Below are 25,209 nucleotides of genomic sequence, written 5' to 3'. Positions count from 1 at the left end.
AGGAGCTAGGGGTCAGGAGAGCTGTGGGGTGAGGGGTAACTGCAGAGCTGGGGGTCAGGGGAGCTGTGGGGTGAGGGGTAAATGCAGAGCTGGGGGTCGGGAGAGCTGTGGGGTGAGGGGTAACTGCAGAGCTGGGGGTCAGGGGAGCTGTGGGGTGAGGGGTAAATGCAGAGCAGGGGGTCGGGGGAGCTGTGGGGTGAAGGGTAACTGCAGAGCTGGGGGTCGGGGGAGCTGTGGGGTGAAGGGTAACTGCAGAGCTGGGGGTCGGGGGAGCTGTGGGGTGAGGGGTAACTGCAGAGCTGGGGGTCGGGGGAGCTGTGGGGTGAGGGGGTAACTGCAGAGCTGGGGGTCAGGGGAGCTGTGGGGAGAGGGGTGACAGCCCGGAGCTGGGGGTCAGGAGAGCTGTGGGGTGAGGACTAACTGCAGAGCTGGGGGTCGGGGGAGCTGTGGGGCGAGGGCTAACTGCAGAGCTGGGGGTCGGGGGAGCTGTGGGGCGAGGGGTAACTCCAGAGCTGGGGGTCGGGGGAGCTGTGGGGTGAGGGGTAACTGCAGAGCTGGGGGTCGGGAGAGCTGTGGGGTGAGGGCTAACTGCAGAGCTGGGGGTCAGGGGAGCTGTGGGGAGAGGGGTGACAGCCCGGAGCTGGGGGTCAGGAGAGCTGTGGGGCGAGGGGTAACTGCAGAGCTGGGGGTCGGGGGAGCTGTGGGGTGAGGGGTAACTGCAGAGCTGGGGGTCGGGAGAGCTGTGGGGTGAAGGGTAACTGCAGAGCTGGGGGTCGGGGGAGCTGTGGGGCGAGGGGTAACTGCAGAGCTGGGGGTCGGGGGAGCTGTGGGGCGAGGGGTAACTGCAGAGCTGGGGGTCGGGGGAGCTGTGGGGCGAGGGCTAACTGCAGAGCTGGGGGTCGGGGGAGCTGTGGGGCGAGGGGTAACTGCAGAGCTGGGGGTCGGGGGAGCTGTGGGGCGAGGGGTAACTGCAGAGCTGGGGGTCGGGGGAGCTGTGGGGTGAGGGCTGACAGTGAGGAGCTGGGGGTCGGGGGAGCTGTGGGGTGAGGGGTAACTGCAGAGCTGGGGGTCGGGGGAGCTGTGTGGTGACTTGACAGCACAGCCTCTCCCCCAGTCCCCGCCCCGCGCCGCGGAAGCGAAGCTCCCAGCTCGCGGGAGGTGCTGGAGGCGGGGAGCGGGCGTGGCCAGGGCGCAGCGGGGCCCGCCCTGTGCCGGCCGGCAGGAAGCCGTAGAAGGCTCTGGAGCGGAGCCCGCGGCGCACGGACGGGACTGGTTGTTCTCCGCGCTCCATGGCTCCCGCGGCGGCCCGGGTCTCCGAGCTGCGCCGCGCCGGGAACGAGCAGTTCCGCAGCGGCCAGTACTGTCAGGCGGCCGCGCTCTACAGCCAGGCGCTGGGGCTGCTGGAGGCGGCAGGTACCGGCCGGTCCGGCCCGGCCCTGAGCCGCGCACACCAGCAAGCGGGCGGGTGACGCGGGTCTAGGGCCCAGGCTGGGGCTAGGGAGCGGGGGCGCAGCTGTTCTGCCCAGTGGCGGGGCATGCGGGTGCGCAGTTGTCTCCTCACAAGCTACGCCTCCCCTTGGGGCCCGGGATATGAATTGGCCTCCCCGACTCCTGCCAGGGTGCTGGTGCAGCGGTATGGCGGGTGTGTGGGTGTTTGTATGAAGCCACCTTCTCCTCCCTAAAAATCACTGCTTTTCCCTGGCTGGTGGAGGTGGGGGTGGACCTGTCTCCCCCCCCCCCCCCCCCCCCGCCTGTGGGTGCAGAGCTGCTTTCCCTTATTCCTTCGAGTGGTGGCAGCCTGATACCGTCCCACATGGTACCTGGGCCCCATGCCTGTTCCCTGGGGCCTCACATAGGTAGAGGCCTTGAACCAGATGCAGGGCAAAGGGAGAACATCCCTGTTGTGTGATCCAACAGCCCAGTCAGTGCCCACTCAAATACAAATCGCCAGGACGCAGCAGGGCTTCATCCACTCAGATGCCCACGGTGGTTTAAAAATAGTTTCATATAGTAGACAGCAAATGGATGCCCCTTTAACAGACTAGGTGACAAAAATGCCTACAGGGCACCAGTCTATGCCCCTCCTTGGAACAGCTTTATGTACCCATGCAGGATGACATTATTGCCCTGTGTGTGTTCTCTTGGTCTGATAACAGAGGGTAAAGGAACACAGCTACAATTCTTTAGACCCCAAACCTGCACTGCCATAAAGTTATGAGTGCTTTTTGAAACTTCTGCAAGCCAGAGCATTTCAGTAACTCCGGCTACCACTATATGCTGTCACTACCTACTGCACCATTGAAAAGGCCAGAATTACTGAATTATGAACAGGTGAGAGAGAGATGTGGGCTTGGGAACCGGGCAGTTCCTAGCTCCAAACCTAGCTCTGACCCTAACATTGGACTTGATCTTTCTGCTTCCTTCTCTCCATCTGTAGGACAGGGATGATAATGCTTTTCTACCTCTCAGCAGGCGTGAGGATTAATTAGCTAATGCTTCGGAGATTAAAAATGCTGAGTATTATTGCTGGTACTGATAGTGATATGAGCAGTAAGCCTCTCTGTTCTTTCCCCAGCTGTGACTTCAGTACCTGTAATATCCACAGCACATGGAGTCTTGCTTTTTGCAGCAAGTAGAAACTTCAGATGAGGTGGCTTTAAGGTCTATTGAATATACTGTTCATACTTCATGGTTTGATTTGTGTTCTGTCTCTGCTCTTAGGAGAGAGGAATGCTGAGGAAGCAAGTGTCCTCTATTCAAATCGAGCTGCCTGCTACTTGAAGGATGGAAATTGTAGCCTCTGTGTTAAAGACTGTTCAGCGTAAGCATCTTCTGTCTAGAGAAAAGCTGTATGTTTGTTTTGAATGATATAGGATTGAATATAGTATCCGCTATATATGTCCCCTGTTACTGGGTGACGATACTCTGTCCTGGCATAAGGATGTTAATCAATCTTTATTGATCTCTCTTTTACTCTGTTATGAATATTTTTACCATGTTGGATCAAGTAGGGGCAGATTCTGCTCTATGCACAGGTGTAACTGAGAACTAGATTTGGCTCATAATTTATAAAGAGTTAGGCCAGGGACTTTGATCACTTTCCATCCCCAAATGCCTCTTTCCCAAACAGAAATTTGTAATGGAATATGGCATGGTAGAGACCTGCTCCTCAGTAAACCGCAAATTTAAGACCAAGACTATGAGATCCTAGACAGGCCTGGAAAAGCCCACATAGCTCATCTAAGGTATGCCTTCAATGCCCCACAAAAAAGTGTTCTTAGCTAATTTGGGTTAGCTAACTTGAGATAACTCTGGTTTAAAATAGCAGTGATTACACAGCAACTTGACATAACCCTAATCTGCCCCCTCCATCTCTGTAGGAAAACAGTAGCCAGATGCTCTTGCCTTTAGGCAACAGTTTGTCTGTATAGCACCAATAGTGTGCTACATGTACACGCAGCTCTGAAGACAAAGGTTCTGCCTTGAACAGCTTACCACCTTCTACAGCTAGTGCGATGGGATTCTGTGGTTGCCATGTCAAGATTTCTTTATAAATCTTAGAAATGCAAAGTTTAAAATGTTTGAAGTGATGGTGTAGCCATCTTGGTCCCAGGATACTGGAGAGACAGGGTGGGTGAGGTAATATCTTTTACTCAGTCCTCCTCCTTGTTCAGCCAATCGCTAAGAGAAAAAAGTTTGTTTATATTTATGGGAGATAATGCTGCCTGCTTCTTGTCTACGGTGTCACCTGAAAGCGAGAACAGGCGTTCACATGGCACTGTTGTAGTTGGTGTCACAAGATATTTACGTGCCAGATGGTCTAAAGATTCATATGCTTCATGCTTTGGCCATCATTCCAGAGGACATGCTTCCATGCTGAGGATGCTTGTTAAAAAAACAATTTGTGACTGAATTCCTTGGGGAGAATTGTATGTCTGTTTTACCTGCATTGTGCCATACATTTCATATTATAGCAGTCTTGGATGATGACCCTGCACATGTTGTTCATTTTAAGAACACTTTCACTGCAGATTTGACAAAATGCAAAGATACCAGCGTGAAATTTCTAAAGATAGCTACGGCACTGGACCCAAGATTTAAGATTTTGAAGTGCCTTCCAAAATCTGAGAGGGATGAGGTGTGGAGCATGCTTTCAGATGTCTTAAAAGAGCAATACTCTGATGTGGAAACTGTAGAACCCAAACCACCAAAAAAGAAAATCAACCTTCTGCTGGTAGCATCTGACTCAGATGATGAAAATGAACCTGCATCAGTCTGCATTGCTTTGGATTGTTATCAGGCAGAATCCATCATCTGCATGGATGTATGTCCTCTGGAATGGTGGCTGAAGCATGAAGGGACATATGAATCTTTAGCACATCTGGCATGTAAATATCTTGCAACGCCAGCTACCACACTGCCATGCAAACACTTGTTCTCACTTTCAGGTGACATTGTAAACAAGAAGCAGACAGCATTATCTTCTCCAAATGTAAACAAACATGTTTGTATGAGTGATTGGCTGAACAAGAAGTAGGACTGACTGGACTTGTAGGCTCTAAAGTTTTACATTGTTTTATTTTTGAATGCAGATTTTTTTTGTAGATAATTCTACATTTGTAAGTTCAACTTTCATGATTAGAGATTGCACTACAGTACTTGTATTAGGTGAATTAAAAAAATACTATTTTTTTTTACAGTGCAAATATTTGTAATAAAAAATAAAGTGAGCACCGTACGCTTTCTATTCTGTGTTGTAATTGAAATCAATATATTTGAAAATGTAGAAGACATCAAAAATATTTAAATAAATGGTATTCTATTATTGTTTAACAGCACCATTAATGATGCAATTAAAAAAAATCAATCACTTGACAGTCCTACTAAATGGGTGTTAGCCTTTTAAAAAAACAAAACAAAAAACATCTAGTCACTAAAATGGGCCTTTGTGACTGTCACTGGGAGAAAATATTAATATTTTCTTCCTTTAACCACTGGCTATATTATCACAGAAACTAGAAATGGAAAACTTCACCAAGTCCCCACTACTGCAGGATTTGTTCCCTGCGATGCCGTATGTGAACGCAGTTTGAAATATAGCCACACATTTCAAGACTGCCTTTGAAAATTTGGGTCATAGAAGATTAAGACTGGACAAGCTCCCAGGTGATATGGTACCCACATGGGAGAATCTGATATTTTAAAAATTGATCTTCTGACTATCTTTCTGATGAATTTAGCTCAGGTGGCCCAGTGAGCTGTGTTGCTTTCTCCCCACTGATCTAGTGCACTGGACCTGGTCCCTTTTGGAATCAAACCACTACTGAGGCGGGCAGCAGCCTATGAAGCTCTGGAGAGATACCAGTTGGCCTACGTGGACTACAAGACTGTATTACAGGTTGATTGCACTGTACAGGCTGCACATGATGGTGTCAACAGGTAACTCCTAACTCCATACTGTTACACAGACCAGAATGAAGACTTGAAAGTACAGCAGAGCTCATTCAGTTGCCTCTGCAAATCTCAGCCCCATTTAGCTGGGACGATTGCCTAGGAGCAGGTTGGGTGCATTGGAATGCTTCATAAATGGCATAGATCCGATTGTTATGCAGCCTAGCACCATTTCTGTGGTGTGAGTTCTTTGGTGATGTTTGCTGTCAGTATTACAGATGTCTGTTCCCGTCAAGTTGCTACTTCCCTTTATTATAGTTGGGGAAACTATTCCATTTGGCCATGCAAGTTTTCCATGTTTTATATAATGCTTATTTTTAGGCAACTAACCAATTACAAGTGGCCACATTCCAACCTGAAGCCTCCTTGATACTTTTCTGTTCCCAAGAGCAGGTCTATATGAACAGTGTTCTACTAAACTACCAAGCCTCTGTGCTGCTCCATATATTCTTATGTTTCACAGCACCGGTGAATTCTAGTAAATTCATAGCTCCCATCCTAGCATATCTTTCTGGTTTTGGTGTTGTCAATACTGAGAAGAGACTCCTTTCATTGAAACCCTTTGTGTATGAAGAGCCTAGCTTTGCTTTTCACAAAGGGAGAGAGAAACTTTCCTCAGCACTGGAGCTGACAGCAGTTGGCAAAAGGGGCCCTGGACAAAAAATATGGAAAATATGTAAAGACTGAAGCATGTTTGAGATGCATTTTAAGTTTGTTGCAAAAGAGTGTATACCATTAAATTAAAAACTGCTGTTTGTGGTAACTGAATAGTCTTTTCTTTTCTTAAGCTTCCTTTCTGAATGGTATTACAGCCACAGACTTCCTCTGTTCATTTACTTATTGCCCGGAATATCTAGAGTTCCTCATGAAGAAGCATGGCCTTGTGGCTCAGACCCGGAACTAAGATTCAGGATGCCTTGGTTCTAGTCATGGCTCTGCTGCTGCCTCACTATGTGACCTTGTGGACAAGTCATTTAACCCCAAGGCCTCTGTTTTCCCACCTGTAAAATGAAAACATATCTACCATAGGTGTATGTGAGGTTTAAGTCATTAAATACTTGAACTACTCAAATGGCAAGCACTAAAATGAGTTTTCTTACCCTAAAGGCACATTTTCCTAGTTACGTGCAGTTAGCAGAGTTGCCTGCACAGCAGTTAATCAGTATTTGCCTGCAGATGCTCAGTTAGGAGCCTGCCTATTGAAACTGAGTACTGTCCTGGAAAGATGGCTTGTTCTGTCAGCAGACTCGGTAGCTGCACAGCCTATATCTCTACTTCCAGAATGACAAAAGCCCTGTTAGAGAAGGATGGCCTCGACTGGCGCCAGAAGCTCCCACCAATCCCTTCAGTTCCCATTTCTGCTCAGCGAAGATGGGACTTTCCTTCTGCAGGAAGCCAGGCGGCTGCCCCAAGACACAAAGCAACTGAAACTGGATCTCTAGAAAAACAAGGTGAGCCTTTCCCGTGTTTAGATGGCACATGGAGTTGTGGGACTCAGATGGGACAGTAAAGTACAAGGCATCTGCTAAACTTGGTCTGGTGCATAAGGCATTGGCCTTGGTCTCAGGAAAAGTCTCAATTCCTGGTTCTGCCACAGACTCCCCATGTGACCTTTGCCAAGTCACGTAACTGCTTTGTACCTCAATTCCCTGTCTCTACAATGGGAATAACATCATACTTCCTTTCTCCCACCATTTGTCCATAACAGTAAACTCTTTAGGGCAAAAAATGTCTCTTAGAATGAGTTTATCCACTGGGGTGCTATTTTTGCTTGGCACTTGTAGGCTTTACTATAATATATATAATAGATACTAATAAACTAGTTATTCCATCCTGTATCATGCTGCGGACAAGCCACCACTTTGAGATTCTTGAACTCTGCTGAACGAGGAATGGATGGGATTGCAGCTTAACCTGATTTAAGTACAATTCAGAGAGTAAAACCAGGTGTGTGATTCTCAACCTCATCCTCCTGTGGCCTTGATCCCTTCAGGCACGTTTAGCCATCGCCTATTCTCAGTAAATCTATAGTGTCCAGTGGCAGCACTCAGATATCTAGGTGGGTTTCTGTCCAAAGATAGTTTTTCCACAGTACAGATTTCACGGAGAGATTTCAGGCTTTTCTGTGGTTGCTTAGGTTTCCATACTTAAAAAAAAAACAAACGTACTTTTTATTAACTGTATTGATCACTGCCGTTAACAAGTGTGACTGCTTAGTTCTTTCATTTTTACGTAGCACTATGTTCTCTCAAATACAACTTCCAGTGCCTACTGCTGCTATGATTGAAAGAGCAAAAACTTTGAAGCAAGAAGGAAATGAACTTGTGAAGAAAGGGAACCATAAAAAAGCTATAGAAAAGTACAGCGAGAGTCTAAAACTCAGTAATCAGGAATGTGCAACTTACACCAACAGGTAATGTACAAGCATCTATTATCCTATTCCCCTTTGGGGCACTCTTAAGTAATTCCAGTAACTCTTATTGAGTTTGGACCCAAGCCTGCTGTCTGATACCCACACACGGCTCCCACTTAAATGAACGGGAGCCAGGCGCATGCATGAGGGTAGAATTTTGCCTTTAACATCTGTTAGTGTTGTTCTTTGATCAGAATACATAGCTTTGTGTACATGTAGGGGAGATTAGGTGAAGCATTTTCTCCTCATAACAGATGTTTGCTCTACAAGTGGAGATGCCTCTATTTTCTAAAGTGGCTTTGAGGAGCCCGTATGGAAATTCTAAGCTTAAAGTGTTAGGTTTTTATCCTTTCAAATCTTCAGTTCTGCTAAGACTCTTCTGTTTTTGGTGGTGCCTGCTCTCCACTACCTGCAAATAATGGTGTAAGGACTTACCTGAAACTTTTACTACTCGTGGTGTATTTGAAGGCAGCTGCAGTGAACAGAGAACCTTCCAGGACAGTATACATAGAAAATTGCAACCTTAGAAATTCTTCAAGTGACACCTGGGGACTGAAAAGTATTTCTTAAGAAAATTAATAATTCTTGCAGATTTGTGGAGAATTACTTTTTTTCTCCCCTTTTAACTAAAATCAGTTTTGAGCTCAGGAAATGAGAAGATCCTTGATTGTTAGTACTTCATTCTGAGTTTACAGAGGTGGTTTTTTATTAAAGGGCAGTTAGTGACTGGGCAGGGGTTGAGATGAGACCTGCTGTGGGTATACACATGCTGCACAGTGAAATGCTGTCTAGCCTTGTTTTGAGAAATCCTTTTTAATCTCCCCCAGTCAGTGCAGGCTTTGTACAGTGACTCTTTCCAAGAAAGAGACCTGGATACGATTGAATATAGTGCCCCAAAGCAGGGATTGGTGTAGCCCACCACTTGAAGCCTAAAACCTCTAACTGCCATTGTCTGTGCTCCAGAGCTCTCTGTTACCTGTCTCTGAAGCAGTACAAGGAAGCAATACAAGACTGCACAGAAGCTCTGGAGTTAGATGCTAAAAATATTAAGGCGTTTTACAGACGTGCTCAAGCATTTAAAGAACTAAAGGTAAGTAACTGCAAACGAGTTTCAGACCCCTTTCAGGACTGGGACAGAGAAGCCATGTTCTCACAAGCATCACTGAATCTTGAATCCACAACTGTGGAGTTTCCACAGGCCTTTTATAACTTGCCTCTGTGCAAAACTACTACTGATCTGCTACCTGAGATTTGGTACATAGCGAAGGGAGATTCTTAGTTATTTCACTGGCTGACAGCTGCATGGATATGTGTGGATCTCTTTCTTTGGGAGAACAAAGAGACCTGAATCAGGGTGTTTGTCCTTTTATAGCTGTCCTGCAAGTCAGGTTTTCTGGAAACAAAGCTTGTATTACCAAAAATCTACAATCATGGTTCTTACTAAGTCATTAGCAGCTACCTTCACCTTTATGTGGAGTTCTCATTTGCTCGCATCAGGTGCCTTGAGTTACTTGATAAATCCCGGGAAACAGCTAGATCCTGTGTTTGGGGCACTGAAAATGACTCTAGAGAGATGTTTTGGCAAACAGCCTAGATCTTAAACTACAGCTAATTGTGCAGTTCTGCAATATTTCATCAATTAAAGCAGGACATGTAATCTAGGTGTAATATTAGAATATCTGTGAGACTGGAGTAGGTTAATGCATGAGCTTCAACTCCTGTATAAACTGAGTGCCTTTCTAGTCCCTAATGTATGTGCATGACAAAACAGCTATGCTGTTGTCAGTCTCTTCTGTGTGAAGCACATGTGAAGTAGAAGGGCTATGGCAGGTAGTCCTTCAGCGTGTGAGCTTTTAAAGGCCAAGTTTTAAAAATGTTTGCCTTTTCAGTTTTCTTAAAAATGCATTTTGCTTCTAGGATTACAAATCAAGCATGACTGACATTAACAGCCTTCTGAAAATTGAACCAAAGAACATAGCTGCACAGAAGCTACTGCAAGAATTGAATAAGAACTTAAAATAAAGAGGAGCATGAAATATGTCTGCTCTTTACTGTAGAAGACAGGCTTTCCTTGTAATGCTGATACAGGGGCCACTGTAGGGCCACCTCTGAAATCTACCATCCCGATTTGCAGAGTAGTAGCTAGTTCTCTGCTGCCAAATTACACGTACATTAATGTTTACCATCTATATCAAAACCGGTATCTCCTTGTAAGATCTTTTGAAAGTTTTAAATGACCCTGTCTTTGAGAAGCATTCAGGTTAATTTCCTTGGTATAAGGTAATTTTGTAAACTCATTATTTATTTAAATTAATCTGTCTGCAAAGATGGGTGTGGGGGCTAGGGCTTCTCCTCTGACTGGAGCAGGTCTTCAAGAGCAGTAAACAGAGTTTGTGGTAATATGTACTCAGATTGGAGAGAAGCAGATCTGCTGTGTATACTGCTTCTGCTTGCTTAAACAAGCCACTTACAAAGGCTGCTGCATGAGAAATTAAAGGCAGGGTTTCTCTAGCACAGTTCCAGACTCCTTTAAATATGAGGTGAGACTGCAACAAGAATGGCTCAGGTGTTCCCTGTATTAGCTGGTGCCTACTGGCCCTAAGCTGCTTTTGTTTAGAGTAACTGATCAGAAGCTTGCAGCTGCTTCAACATAGCTCTTATCCCTCACAAAAACAGCCACCAAATATTTAATTTAAAACTGCCTTGATACTGTATTTGTGGGCTCTTTTCAATGCACTGCTGAAGTTTGGGTCCTGGCAGCTTTGAATCTTCACAGCTTCTTTCTATCTAAATAACATTTTAGCTTCTGTTTGTTTTAATGACCAGTTGCTATAACCACTAGTAGGGGGAAGAGGGTGTGCAGTGGTATCTCACAGGAGGCCTCTGATGTGAAGAATTATCGTTCTCCATCACAGACTTATGAGCATGTTATACTCTGATTCTTCCCATCTAGTGGTGGCAATGAGTTATCTTTTAATGCTGAGATCTAAACAGGTAACAGGATGATTTGTTTGGCAAAGCTACTGTATGAACAAAGCAACTTCTATTAAAAGCCAGCATATGTTAGAGCTGTGTGTTTTATTAGAACTGTGTATTTGACATAAGGGTCTGGGTATACTGTTACCGTAATTGTTGCTGGGACAGGGAGTATTTCAACCTTTCACCACCATAAAGTACTATTTTATTTGTCCTTATGGTCAAGAAGCATCTGCTATGCAGTGTCACTGCAGAAGTCTCATTTATGCACTGATAAAAACACAGCTGTTTTCCAAACTTCTATCCTAGCGTATGTCCAGGATGTTAGAGTGTTGCATAGGCAGAAGAGAAGCCTTGCAGTTTAGCTACAGTGTAGAACAGAAGTGCTGACACAGCCTCTGTGGAGATGTTTCCAGGACATTTACTACAAGCAGGGATTGATTACTTACATTGAAGTACACTCAATGCAAGTTGAAGGATATGCTAATTTCATTTCCACTCCTAATCCCTTGCAGGGGTGATGTGGCATGCCCTTCCTCTCTGACAGATCAATATTTCAGGTTCTGTTTACCTCTACCTTAACTGAATTCAGGAATTAGAAAAAGATCTCACTGTGTTAATGTAGCATTTACAAAGATCCTTGCTGTAAAAAAGCTTTGGAGAGGGCTGGGACCCTCTGCTGCCTTATCTGGGTCTAGCTGAGGATCTGTTCACTCCACAGCCACATAGCTGTGCTGTAACACTTCAGCTTTCATTGTAATATCACTGCTTGCCTTTGTAGTTGCAGAGAGAACCTCAAAAACAGGAGCTGCACGCAGTAATGTCTACAGCAAGCATAAAACTGTAGGTCCAAGAGGCCCCATTCATCTCACCCAAGATGCCATGGGCTTTTTATGCTATAGCTATACTATGGGCCATTCTGCTGAAGACAAGTATCTACTGTTAGGTATCCCTGTGCTTCTGGGTCTGCCTCTCTGTCTACAGTCTTTCCCAACAGAGGGAGCTGATTGGATAACAGCACTTTCTCCCTCTAGTGGCCCTTATAGAGCCAGGCAGCAGGTGTTTAGGGAGCCAGTTAAGCAAAGTGTATGCTGGTTAGCTAGACTGTCTCACAGGCCCCAAGGCACTGACCTGCTGAGGCTGGCTATACTCTTCTTTCCTTGGCACATGTTGGTGGGGAAAGAGTTTGAGTCAGGCACAACTTTGGAAGAGCAGAGGCTGATGCAGTGAAACTGTGCTACTGGGAGAGAGAATCAAAATCCATCCTTAAAAATAAATGGTCAATGAGTATTTTCCACTGAGCCACAGCTGGTGTTGGGAGATAGAAATGAAGGATAGTACATGGCTGAGTAAGTTATTACCATGCTATTTAGAGGTTGGTGCTATTAAATTTGGTCCCATTGTTGCATATCATACATGATCCTGGCTCTAAGGCTGTAGGCCAGTGGCTCTCAACCTTTCAAGACTGGTGTACCCCTTTCTGGAGTTTGATTTGTCTTGCATATCTCAGGTTTCACCTCACTTAAGCTACTTGCTTACAAAATCAGACAAAAAAAATCACTATTACTGACAAAAAAAGCACACTATGCCTGACAAATTGCTTTCTTTCTTTAGCATATAATTATAAAATAAAATATAAATACCTCTACCTCAGTATAACACAACCTGATAACAAATTTGGATATAACATGGTAAAGTAGCACTCGGGGGCAGGGGGGGGAAGAGGGCTGCACACTCTAGTGGATCAAAGCAAGTTCAATATAATATGGTTTCACCTATGACACAGTAAGATTTTTTGGCTCCTGGGGACAGTGTTCTATTGAGGTAGAAGTGTATTGTACTTACATTTCAGCATATAGTATATACAGCAGTACAAACAAGTCATTGCCTGTATGAAATTTTAGTTTGTACTGGCTTCACTAGTGCTTTTTATGTAGCCTGTTGTAAAACTAGGCAAATATCTAGATAAGTTGATGTAGCCCCTGGAAGACCTCTGTGTACCCCAGGGCTATGCATACTGCTGGTTGAGAACCACTGCCCTAGGCCATTACTATCTGGTGTACAGGTGCCTGGTACTCATAGTGTTCATCTCACATTGAACTACACTTTCTTTACCCCAAACTGGAAGTGTTTAGATGAGAAAAATCAGGCAAACAACAATGAAAAACAGCTTTCTATTATGGAGCCTAAGCTCCAGGTACTAACTGTGAACACATGCAGGAGGGAGCACAGCACATTCATATAGAAGCTTTTCACAGAAGGTAGCCAAAGGACATCATCAGAACACAGGAGAAAGGGAGCATCATCTCCTGTTAGCCTCTTCTGTCCTGGGCCAAGACCTATTTCTGCTGGAGCTCAGGAGTGGTTCTACCCAGGAGGTAGCAGTTACACTCGCTCTTACCCATGTGATTGCTGCTTATAGACCTTAGCTTCCCTCACAGTTTTCCCCATCTCCTCTCCCCCTTCAGTTGTATGCAATAAACTGTACATCTTTGCCATCTCTGACTAGGAAGTCCACGAGGGACATAGTTTAATGCTAAGTGTTTCTGACAGCCAGTTCAGTCCCAGCTCTGAGTAGGGTGTCATAAGTAACAAGGTGCATTATTGATTACTAACATTTCTGCAGGCACTAAACTTGAGTTTTTGCCCAAGAGAGGCCAAGTACTGAAACAGCAAAACTGGCTGCGATTGAGAATGGAGAGTAGGATGAAGAATGACATTTTCTAGCCAAGATAATGGCATTTCAGTGGTGTGCAGAGCAATTCATATTGTTTTGTGTTTGTAACACTTAAAAATCCTTTGGTACAAAAATTATGTAGATAACAGATTAACCCAGTCCCTGCTACTGGAATCCCTCCCGTTCACAGGAGTCTCCATACTCGATAGACCTAGGCTCTGAGCTAGTCTAGGATTCTGTCTCCCAGGGTGGCCAGCACTAGATGCTTTACTTCATAGTGGCTTAGTGTGACATTCTTACATCTTCTGTAATCTGTCCCCCACACTAGTTCTTGATCTCAATGAGTTGCACAATTTGGTTGAATTTCACAGAACGTCCTCTTGTTCCTGTGTTAAGAGGCAGGGAGAACAGAAACTCCCACTCTGCCATCTCTTTAACATTCACTTTTCCATATTTTGTATCCCCTCTTATCGCCCTTCTAAGATGAAGGATCCTACTCTTTTCAGTCTCTCATCATGTTTTTCCAATTTCTCCCCACAGTCATTTTTGTGGCCCTTCTCTCATTTCCCTTTATTTCTGCAATATCCTTTTTGAAATGGAGTGACCAGTACTACACTCAGTATTCCAGATGAGGCTGCACCCGTGATCTCTATTACATGGAAAATAAATTACATAGAAAGTGTTAAGGTTGCAGAACCAAGCACTCAAGTTAGGAAATGCCAGAATTAAGGCTGACAGTACAACCTTACCTTAGCACCCCATGTCATTGTGCATTCATTAGTCTATAATTACATGATCAAAATCCCCCCTAAATAGCGTTCAGCAGAGGCAAACACCCAGCATGGGACATGCCAAACTATAGCTGTTTGGGCAAAGATACAAGCAACTGAAGGAATGTGTCAGGCAACCTTAATTATAGGCAGCACTACCTGCTGTGCCTAGAATAATGATATCCTAATATATTCTATATTATACATCCCATTCCTTGTGCATCCTACCATGTCTGCTTTTTTTGACCACATCTGTACATGGAACAGAGGTCTTCACAGAGCAGTACACAGTGACAAGCAGGTCCCTTTCCTGACTGCATGCAGCTAAGTTAGAACCAAGCAAGACTGATTTATTTTTTTCCTCTCACTTTGCATTTATCAACACCAAGCTTCATTTGCCCATTCACCTAGCTTGGTTACATCTCTTTGAAGTTCCTCACGGTCCTCTCTGGTCTTGACTAACAGACAACTGTGTCATCTACAAATTTTGCTGCTTCATGGCTCCCCCCACTTTCCAAATCATTAAGAAGATGCATTAAAACACTGGACCTAAAACAGAGTCTTGTGGCAGCCTATTGTTAGCCTTTTGCCAGGATGAAAATTGACTATTCAGTCCTACTCTTTTGTCTCCTAGTCAGTTTTCAGGAACATTATAGGCCTCTGACCCATCCATCCCTCCCTTATTGCTGAAGATCAGCCTTAGGTCTAATCACTTTTACCGCCATTTGTAAAGAAGAAACCATTTCTTCTTGAAAGAAAGACAGTGACGAGCACATAGTGAGGGTGGATGTATCAGCTGTTTATGGTGTCAACCACAGGAACAAATATAACATTACAGAACCCAAAAGAACTTACTAAAAATGACAAGCTCTGATGATTTGTCATCTCATGGAACACTACAACTGAACCAATCGTGTCTCCCTCCTCGCCACTCACAAGGAGAGGTGGTCATTCTACCACGTGCCTCCTTGTTAACATTTTTACTACCTGCACTCAGCAGTGAGGATTGCCAGAAGAGAGCTCACATGGACAGTGTTACATACAGTTCATTTATGGAGAAAAATCATTTTGCAAAGTTTTAGATGCACAAAGAAAAAGTAACGCTGGGCTTTGAATGCAAGTCAGTGTCACTGTCTGTACACAGAAAAAATAAATAAATGCTTCCAATATATGTGGTGATGCATGTCAGGGTTGTAGTTGCTTTATCTTCTGAGCCAAGCGTTCTTCACAGTCCCTCCTCTACAACAAATACACACTTTAGACATGTCAGACACAGAAGCTCAGTTTAAGTTTGCCTAGAGTTCACATACCAGTACTGAACTTGAATTAAGTGACCAGTGAGAGCAAGGAAACTGCATGACCAAACTTTATCTTACAAAGGGGTGCCTAGAAGTTCTGCACATTTGTTTTCTGTTACCAAACAGGAAGGCTGGAAGCTTCTGCTGGAGTTGTACTAGGATAGGCCATGTTCACTGCTAATGGATCCAGATTAGAGGATCTAAGATTCTAAGAGGATAATAGGTTAAGCCAGTGGTTCTCAAACTGTGGGTCAGGACCCCTAAGTGGGCCAAGACCCCATTTTAATGGGGTCACTGGGGTGGCATTCAACTGAGGGCTTCAAGTTACAGCCTCCGGGGCTGAAGCTCTTGGGCGTTGGCTTTGTCCCTCCACTTGAGGTGCTGGGGCTCGGGCGGGGCTCAGGCTTCAGTCCCCCCTCCTGGGGTCATGTAGTAATTTTTGCTGTCAGAAGGGGGTCACGGAGCAATGAAGTTTGAGAACCACTGGGTTAAGCTATTCTGCAATCCCATGTAAAGGCATCAGGAATGATTGTATCCGATTCCATGAGGGCTACAAGAAAAGCCAGATGGAGGTGAAAAATAAATCAAAGTTGCCTCCCCAGATTTACATTGAAATTAATCACTTAGCATTAATTTTTCTCTGGTACAATCATCAAGTTTTGGAAAATAGCAGGAGGCATTGGTTCATATAAAGGAATTAAGCTTGAAGTAAGGGTCCAACACACCCCCCCCATTGCTTTCCCAAGTCCAACTTCACTGATCTTGACAAGACTTCTCTGGTGCTCACATTCCAGGCAGAAAGGGACCCTTCTCCACATTATACCCTGCCTTGAGACCAGCTTCCGCACAGCCTTCCACACCTACCTGGGTCTCATAGGAGAAATGTTGCAGCACTGCTGTTAAGCGATGATTCGGTAGCCTGGTGTGCTTGGAGCACTGCAACCGCTTCCTCGATCTCACAAAGCAAAGCACAAGGTGGAGAGAAGTTTAGTTGCTCTGACACCTGGAAGCTTCCTACACAGGTAACAGTCAGGATACTCAAGGCTCCCAACTTGATCTTAGTATAGCTGTCCCTTCCAAGAGGCAAATTAGTTACCACAGCTGCTATGTTTCATCAACAATGCATTTACGTTAGATTTTTATTTTGAAGTCTGATTCCTCACTGCTTCAAAACCCAGAAGTCACACTCAGACACCAGATGAGTCCTACTGTAGCCAATTCTTAGATCTATGTGGAGTTCTGCCTTCTGTACTAACTCCAGGGGAGTCCCCCAACTATCTCGAGCATGACATGGACAGTCAATGGCAGTAGCTATCAGGACGTGTGTCCCACATGCTCCTGCTGATCTATTCAGCAGACAACAACCCACTTCCCTTTTCATACAGCTCTGCGCAGTTGGGTCACTGATGTCTTCTGAAGTGCCCGGTATTGGCCACTGAGAGACACTCTAAGTAGATGAACCAGCAGTCTGATCCTACCTGATAAAGCTCATATTCCTTTTAAAGAGGGGAGATACAGGTGAACAATATTAATCCTGCCTCCAGCAACAGAATACAGCCAATCTGTTCAGGACAGAGGCTTTGATGGGACCCAGTGGCCAAACATACACCAGATATGCCAGAAAAATATGAAAAATTTCACACAGGGACAGTATTTTACCAGCTCAAAATTCAGAATAAAGAGGTTACTGCTCAGACGGAACGTGTCAGGATTGGAGATTGCAGCAGCCTCAGATTTAGCAGATTCATTTTCATGCTATCCAGCCTCCTTTATGGGCTCTCTCTTATGGGAGTGATATTACAGGACTGGAGAAAGCAAAAACGTAGACCTGATGACCTACAGCTTCTAAAAAGTGTAAAAGGAAATAGCTTACAGCAGAATTTGCCTTCTGAGGGCATGTTGCCCAATGACTACAAGCAAAGTCGCCAGGATCTTGTATTATTACAGACTGACTGAATGGCTTGTGGCACTTCTTAGCACAATATATAATTCATAGGATCTCTGGGGACTCAGCTCTGTGTGAACAAAATCCTATAAACCTGCTCTTGTGTCACCTTCATATGATCATGGACCTTGGAATCCAAGATTTAAGCCAGCAAGAATGGTGTCATTTTCAGAAGAGAAGGCCTGGAGTTACTTCACTTGTTCAGGCAATATGCAAGCCCATAGTGTACCCATCTCTATCTGATTTGTTCTATCCCTTTGCTTTCTGTGCTTTGCCAAGTAGCTGGCAGCCAACCGTCCACAAACAGGTTCCAGACACCCTCCAAATAACTGAGAACCACATGGTTCCTGCAAGGTTTTACATGTGAACAAAACAGTTGTACTTAGACTATCAGACTAAAATGAATACAATGGAAGCTGTTTCCATCCCGGGTGCTGGGAGACTGAGGGTTTCAGGTGGACGCATGTCCACATCAAACAGCCAAAGCACAGTTTAGAATGGACACACTCACATCGGAGAGATTCCAAACTGGAATAGCAGGGGATGTTTGCAGGACTGAGATGCCATGGCCAAGCTGTGCGGGGGCAGGACCTAGTACAGCACCAATACATACTCTATCTGGCTGTAGCCAGTGCTGATATTTCCATAAAGCACTGGATTCATTCAAAATGCCTCAAACATTTAAAGGACTGTGTATACTATACAGAGCCTGACCCCCAAACCCAGGATGAATTTGACATGGGTTTAGTGAAGGATTACAACATAAAAAATATGTTGAATAAGACCACCAAACATTCAGACAGAACAAGTCTCTGTCTTTGACTTCTGGATATCCCTGTGCTAGCTTCACTGTGGGACATCTCTTCAAATCAAGTTGCATACTGCTCCAAGTCCCTTAACTCTCTCCAATCCCTCTGGTATCTTCTGGTCTCAACCCTCCCAGCTTCTGGTTACACCCAGCCAGTGTCCCAATCTGACTTTCTCTCCCTACATGCACATTGACTGTTCTCAAGGCAGTCTAAGAATCCTGGACTTTCCTTATGGGAAAGAATCAGCCAAGCTATCATCCATTCTTGATCACTGAGTATTCTGTCTCTAACGAGGGATTTTTTAAAAAAGCCCTTCAGTTAATTGATTGCCAAGCTTCACAGCTTTGTAAAGGCCAGCGTGGCCATTACTCAGAGGGTTCCAAACATTTGTAGCCAGGAACAAACATGGAGTGTGTCCAGGCTACCCTTGATGTGCTAAGTTCCTAGAGCTAATTGGCAATCAGTTAATGAGAGGTACAAAATGCTCCTGTAGAGAGAGACTGAAAGAACAAATCCGTGATTCTGCTTCTGCTGAAATCCTTATTTCTGCCTCTACTTCTGCAATATCTTCCCAATGTTTCTAGGACTCTGTTCTCTAAACTTCCAGGGAATTCAGAATGCTCACATCTTTACTGTCTTGATCCAGAAAACTAGGACATTCCCTGCCTCAACTCCCATACCCACTGGCTTCCTATCCATCTCCAAATAGATTTCAAAATTGGTCTCCTAGCTTCTGGAAAGCTGCTGCACTCGAGCCTGGCCTCTTCTCCCCCCACAGTTCTGGGGAGTGAGGGGAAGGGGTGGCACTGGCACTTGAGCTGCTTATTTTATCTGGAGCTGTATCTGCTTTTCATCTCTCCCCCTGAAACACTGCTGACCCATACCTCCCTGCCCCCATCTTCCCATCCCTGCAGCCCCTCTGCACACACACATTCGTTAGCAGCTTTACTATTTGCAGCACCAGGTTCTTTCCCTTTGTGACGTGCATTGCATTGGAAACATTCATTCTTTAGAGCGTTGGCTACTTCCTACCTTGGAGTGGAGGGATTCTGGTGATTCCAGCATAAGCAGCAGCTCCGAGTTATCAATCTCTAGCAGCATTCCTGTGATCTTCCCAGCCAAGGAGGCATGCATGGCATGGATTAGGGGGTAAAGGCGTTCACCTGGTCACAACATCAAGGATAGCCTTACACATTATGGAAAAATCCAAGGCGACTTCAAACCATTTCGATTCAATATCCTCTCTCCAGTCCCCACACAGAATGAGTCTCAGGATAGGAGGGGTACAGAGCAAGATCACTGTTCACACCAATGCTTTGCTGCAGAGATGTTCGCAGACACCCAGATACCATGTTCCAAGAAAGCTTCCAAGTCCCGCTAGGGGTGCAAATGCACAGTCAAGGACATTACCACTAGTTACATCTTTCTTGACATTGAACCATGGTGAGAGAATCTGGTGCTAAGATGAGGGGCCAGGAACAAAGACTTACACCAGGCAGGTGCTGCACAAGCTTCCCCCACACAGCTTTGCCAATACCCCTCAGTGCTGGGCACCACACACAGCTTTGCCAATGCACCTCAGTCCTGAGCACAGCCATATGCCTCCCTGCAGCTGTTCCATTCCTGGGCCTCTTGAGCAGAGAGAGAATATGCACAGATTGGGACTTGGATGATTTCAAGACTGACAGTGCGCCCAGTGGGTTTAAGAGAAAGCTGAACTTAAAGCCTGCTGAAGTTAAAGGGCTGATGTCCTGACTCACTGTGCCATTCGGCTTCCCAAGAAAAGAGTCAGACATGGCTGCCAGCCAGTCACATTGTGCAAAATGGAGATGGTGGCAACACACAGCTGCTGAGACCTGTTCTACTTGTATGCTGAACGGGGCTGATTCTGGTTCCCAGCCTCTTGCTGCTTAAACAGGAGAAAAACTGAGTGTAGCAGCATCTCCAGCTCTTCAATCCTGCTGTTTTGCACTAGCCCCCATAAATCTGAAAGCCTTGGATTAAAATGTTTCTAGCTCTGACAACAGGGTGATGCTTAGGAGACCGCGCATGGAAAAAAAGTTTGGAGGACTCTGGATATTCACAAGAGGCATAGTTGCTGCTTCCTTTACAGTCTGTCATTGGGACACACAGGCCAGAGCCAGACTGCTAGAAAGGAACTATGTCAGCTTCTCTATCCTGCAAGAGCTGTGGTCACATCTGCAAATGGAAGTGGGTTTGGAACAAAGTTACTCAGTTGTCATAGTCACTAACAACTGTGAAGTGCCATCCAGGGCTAAGTAATGTGTGAACAGCAACCAGTTTCACTGGCTCAAGAAAGGGAGAAAGGCAGCTTTACCTAGGTGCAGAGTTACTAACCAATTACTAGAGGGAGGAGCCCTATGGAGCTCCTCCCCCAAGACTGCATGGAGCACTTGCACTGACTTTATTGGTAGTGTTTCTGGTTAGCATCCTTTTGTCTGTGAGCGACAGTGGGAATTGGTAATGTTTCTAATGCACTGAAAACAAGCCAAAAAAAGGTTGCAAAGGCCACATTTTGGTAGAGCCACAAAAATAACTTGAGTCACTAGCATTTCTCTGATGGAACTAGAATTTAGTAATCAAGAAACACAGCATTGCAGCAGGGAGAGCTTCCTGGACCCAAGGGCTCAGGCCAGCAGGCTTTCAACATGCTGTAAAGAGAACACATGTCAGGGAGCAAGGCTGCTGGCTGAAACTGGATAGCAGCAGCCACCTGTTGCAGCTGGGCTGTATTGAAAGTGCAGCAAGCATGGAGGAAGGGAGAACAGCACATTTCTGACCCACCGTGAAGGGTACTGGGAGAAGGGCAGTATGGAGCGTATTAAGAGTGTCTATTTCTAAGGGAGCTTGCTTGGAGTACCAGTCTAGTGATGGAGGAATGGGCTCGGCTCAATTATATATCTGGATGGCCCAAGTACCTACCCATGGAATCGACAGCCAGGCAAGTCTCTCTGTAGCTAAGCTCTTTATAGCCTAACAAAGATCCGGATGCAACATCTTTGCACAGCTTGTGCTCATGCACCTGCACCAGCTGCTCAGTCAGCGGGAAGTGCCAGACTGCATGTGAAATTGAACACTTTGGCAGAGCCCGATCACCTACTAGAGACAGCCCCTATGAGGTAAACAGCTGATTGACAGCAGCAGTGAAGTGTCTCTTTGAAATTCAGGGGAGCCTGAAACATTGTCACTTGGCAGAGCGGAGCTCTCCTTCGTGTTCAGAGCTCACAGGCTTTCCCTTAGCCTGGCCCATCGCACCACTCCCACAGGTTACTGAACAAAGAACTACAAGCAAAAGCATCCCACAACACAGCCCAGATTTAACAAGAGTTTGTCTCCAAGGCAACAGAAACAATCATGCAGGCTGTCGAAAACCCACAAGTGCCACATACGGGGCTCGGATGAAACCTTGGGCTTGACGACATGCAATGCACACACAATGCAGCAACAGAGCCAGCAACAGCTCCAGTAGGTTACTATCCTCCTTCTACCAGAGTGTAAAGGAGCAGCTTCACCGGCACCTACCTAGCATTTGCTTCTGCTCCTGAGGGGGAGCTGCAGCGAGCATGGATGCAGTCAGAGGCTCCTGCCCATGAATATGAACAGCAGGTTCTCCAGCCTGAACAAAGTACAAGGGATAGAATCACTCAGAACGGCAGGAAGCAGCATCTGGGTTAATCAAGGCACGCAAGTCTTATTTTAGAAGCAAGGATTCAGGAAGAAGGGCACAGTCTATTGGGAGGCCTTGGTAGTTACAGCCCCTTTTCATCTGGGGATCTCAATCATTAACCTTAACCCCCGTGAGGAAGGCAAGTCAGGGCTGGATTAAGGCAATCCATGGCCTAGGCACATCAGGTGGCCTGGTCTCCACCTAAAATGTAGGTTGACCTAACTGTGTCACTCAGGGCTGAGAAAAAATTCACAGCAATGGATACTCCCTTCCACGGATGCAGGAGGCTTTGTAGCTGTGCCGCTGTAGCATAGTCATGGCCCGTGTCCCTGCCCAGAGAGGCAGGGCAGCAGCATGGGGCCCACTTATCAGCCCCTTCACTAGGAGTGGCAACAGAGGCCTGTTCTCCCCACCAAAAGGCAGGAGTGGCAGTGGGTGGAGGTTGCTTACCCAGCAGCAGCCCGGATGTATGTGTGTGGTTAGGGGGTTATGCCTGCTGCCCTCTCCTGCCACACAGCTCTCAGCTGGAGTAATGCTGGCAATGCCCCTCAGAGCAGTGGGGTGTTCCACTGAAGTGCACTGGGAACTATTCACACCTCTGCGAGCTAGTGTGTAGGCAGCCTAAAGCAATGAGACTTCACTTGACTCAGGTTTTCAAGCTTTTATTCACAATCATGAGGCTAGAAAGTTAATTTCAGCTTTAATTAAAAAAAATAAAATGAAAAATAGTGGTATAATCACACAACTCCAGCAGCTGGGTCCCTAAGCAGGAACCTGTAGTGCCTAGGCCTTAATCCAGCCCCAAGGCAAGTTACCCCCTTTTTGCACGAGAAGCCCCAGCTGCGCTGATTGTGAGCTGCCCAGGATCACACACGAATCAATGGCAGAGCCAGAAGTGGCCCCCAAGAGCCAGGAATCCCAGTCCCTGCCCTCATCACTAGAGCACAGCTCCGTTCAATCGCTGGCTTCCTTCAGGGCCACCCGCACCCAGGGGCTTCCAGACAGCATCTCTCTAAAAGGCACAAGAGACTTGTTTTTAACAATGCTGAAAGCCATTTGAGGAGTCCCATTTTCAGTACTAGAGCTTCCCCAGTCCCATAGGGGAGGAGATACTCAATTCCAGCTTTGCTACCAGCATTAAGAAACAACTCTTCTAAGTGGCAATGGCCAGGCAGATAAAAGAGAGCAGAGGCATAATACAAAGAGAATCTCTATGCTTCAGGAGGGAGACTAAACTCAATCTCCTCTCGCTGGGGACTCCCGGTATCTGGGCTGGCCAGATTTGGCCCAGGTGATGGTCTCCATGGAGGGTGAAGGCAGCACCAATGTATCAAATGGAGCAGACTACAGCACATAGATGAGGCATCCACACAAGGCACTAGACCCAGCATGCAATGCTCTGCATTGATCTGAGTGGTCTGGCTGGTAAAGTCAAGATGCAGCTCTGTGTGACTGGGTGCTTGCCTCTCTCATCTACAGGCTGAACAGCCAGATAGCAGTGCTCAGCAGGCAATGCTTTAGCCACCCTGTCCTCTAACAGGACCAGGTAAAGTAGAGCAACTCCCTAAAGGTTAGAGTTGCCAACTGTCTAATCATGTAATCCCAAACACCCTGGCCTTGCCCCTTCTCCGGGGTCCTGCCCATGCCCCGCCCCTTCTCAGAGGCCCATCCCACTCACTCTATCCCTTCTCCTTCAGCTGCTTGCTCTCTCCCACCCTCGCTCACTTTCACCTGGCTGGGGCAGAGGGCTGGAGTGCAGGAGAGGGAGTGGAGTGCAAGCTTTGGCCAGGCAGCACTTCCCTTGGGCGGCTCCCAGTCGGAAGCACAGCAAGGCTAAGGCAGGCTCCCTGCCTGCCCTTTCCCCTCCCAGAAATGGCCGGGATATCCCTATGGCCTCTGGGGAGTGAAGAGGGGCAGGGGTTGCCGCATGCTGCCCCTGCTTGCGGGCACCGCCCCTGCAGCTCCCAATTGACCACAGTTCCTCGCCACTGGGAGCTGCAGAGGCAGCACTCAGGCAGCACATGGAGACCCCTGCCCACCCCCAGGGGCTGCAGGGATGTGCCAACTGCTTCTGGGAGCGGTGCAGGGTCAGGGCAGGCAGGAAGCCTGCCTTTACCTGCTGTGCCTCTGGACTTTTAGTGGCCTAAAATCTTCTGATTTGGCTTCAGTATCCTCCAGGAGATAGTATCCCAAAATCTGGCTCTCGGTGAAAACAGGAGAGCTGGCAGCCCTACTAGAGGTGTGAGTCCATCCTTCCTCCACCCCCACCAGAAACTCTAGCAGCAGCAAAGTTCTCATCAAATACAAATGGGAACACTAAAGGCCTTTCAGAACTTGGCCACCATCTTTGCCCTGCATGGGCTCAGGAAACACAGGCTATTTTTGGAATGGCCACAGTTCTGCCTTCTATTCCGATTATCCCTCCCTGTGACTTTCTAGCAGATCGCTGGGCCCTGCCCCAGCCTCAGCACCTCTAGGACAAAATCCTGTGAATGTGTTACCTGCTGTACCAGCATAGGTGCCACGCTTCCCATCGGCTGGATGTTCCTCACTGCTGAGGAGTACTTATACTGTGGCACGCCCCGCAGCAGGGATGGTGAGGTGGGTGCACGGGCACCAAGCGTCTGGGTCCCTATGTTGGCTGGAAGAAATATAGGAACATTAGCAAGGAAGAGACGTGCCAATAAGCATCTGCACATGCTTTAACTCTACACCTGGAAAGAGCGTGAAAGCAGAATGCCAAGCAGGGCAGGCAAAATACACCCCCTCACATCTTCAAAGTAACATGCGGGTGCCATTCAAGTTAAAAAAGACTACGTGTTCTCCTAGTGCAGGGTTATCAATCGGGAGTGGCAGGATGTCAACGAATGGACCTATCTTTTTCATTCCCCACCCACAGATTGATGCCTCTCAGCATCAGCAGCTGAAGGGCAGCACCAGGCCCTAGTACCAAGGAGCTTGCCCCAGGACACCTGCTGCAAACACATCAGCGAGGATGGCACAGTGCTCACTCACAGCAGGAGCACAAGACAGCATGCTGCCATTTGGACAGGAGCAGGAGGCTGCCCTCCTCCTGCTGCCTGCCTGTCTCCACAAAAGGAAAGTATGGAAAAAGGACAAAGAAAACGGAGGAGAAACAATGATTGGTCTCTCCAACTCCTTCCCTCCTCCCCCCCACACGT

The 25,209-nt window shown here is 46.5% G+C and overlaps 2 protein-coding genes across 3 annotated transcripts in view; one reads left to right on the top strand and one right to left on the bottom strand.

Annotated features, from left to right (window-relative positions):
- Nucleotides 1-1,226: 1,226 nt before the first annotated feature.
- On the top strand, nt 1,227-10,930 carry TOMM34 (translocase of outer mitochondrial membrane 34). The gene is made up of 7 exons (XM_030533443.1): nt 1,227-1,413; nt 2,722-2,821; nt 5,287-5,439; nt 6,733-6,902; nt 7,717-7,864; nt 8,828-8,954; nt 9,782-10,930. Exons 1-7 carry the CDS (start codon nt 1,290-1,292, stop codon nt 9,884-9,886), a joined length of 927 nt encoding a protein of 308 aa, XP_030389303.1. The 5' UTR covers nt 1,227-1,289; the 3' UTR covers nt 9,887-10,930.
- Nucleotides 10,931-12,910: 1,980 nt separating this feature from the next.
- PABPC1L (poly(A) binding protein cytoplasmic 1 like) overlaps nt 12,911-25,209 on the bottom strand; it is a 29,093-nt gene continuing 16,794 nt past the window's right edge. Inside the window, exons 12-16 of one of the 2 annotated variants that reach the window (XM_030533180.1) lie at nt 24,529-24,668; nt 21,883-21,976; nt 19,372-19,502; nt 16,450-16,540; nt 12,911-15,526 (exon numbers count right to left, since the gene is read on the bottom strand). In XM_030533180.1, the coding sequence (XP_030389040.1) occupies nt 16,457-16,540; nt 19,372-19,502; nt 21,883-21,976; nt 24,529-24,668 (449 nt within the window). In that variant the 3' untranslated portion in view covers nt 12,911-15,526; nt 16,450-16,456. The other variant, XM_030533181.1, reaches the window with a different exon arrangement.

Source organism: Gopherus evgoodei, chromosome 14, assembly GCF_007399415.2.
Source record: "Gopherus evgoodei ecotype Sinaloan lineage chromosome 14, rGopEvg1_v1.p, whole genome shotgun sequence".
Classification (NCBI taxonomy): domain Eukaryota; kingdom Metazoa; phylum Chordata; order Testudines; family Testudinidae; genus Gopherus; species Gopherus evgoodei.
The sequence above is the reverse complement of the archived record's forward strand: the minus strand, read 5'-3'. Positions and strand labels throughout refer to the sequence as shown.

Excerpts from the sequence above, each read along its gene's own strand:
- TOMM34 (XM_030533443.1), top strand. The coding sequence starts at position 1,290 with ATGGCTCCCGCGGCGGCCCGGGTCTCCGAGCTGCGCCGCGCCGGGAAC. Across the intron at positions 5,440-6,732 it reads GCACATGATGGTGTCAACAG|AATGACAAAAGCCCTGTTAG; the intron begins GTAACTCCTAAC and ends CTCTACTTCCAG. Across the intron at positions 8,955-9,781 it reads AAGCATTTAAAGAACTAAAG|GATTACAAATCAAGCATGAC; the intron begins GTAAGTAACTGC and ends TTTTGCTTCTAG.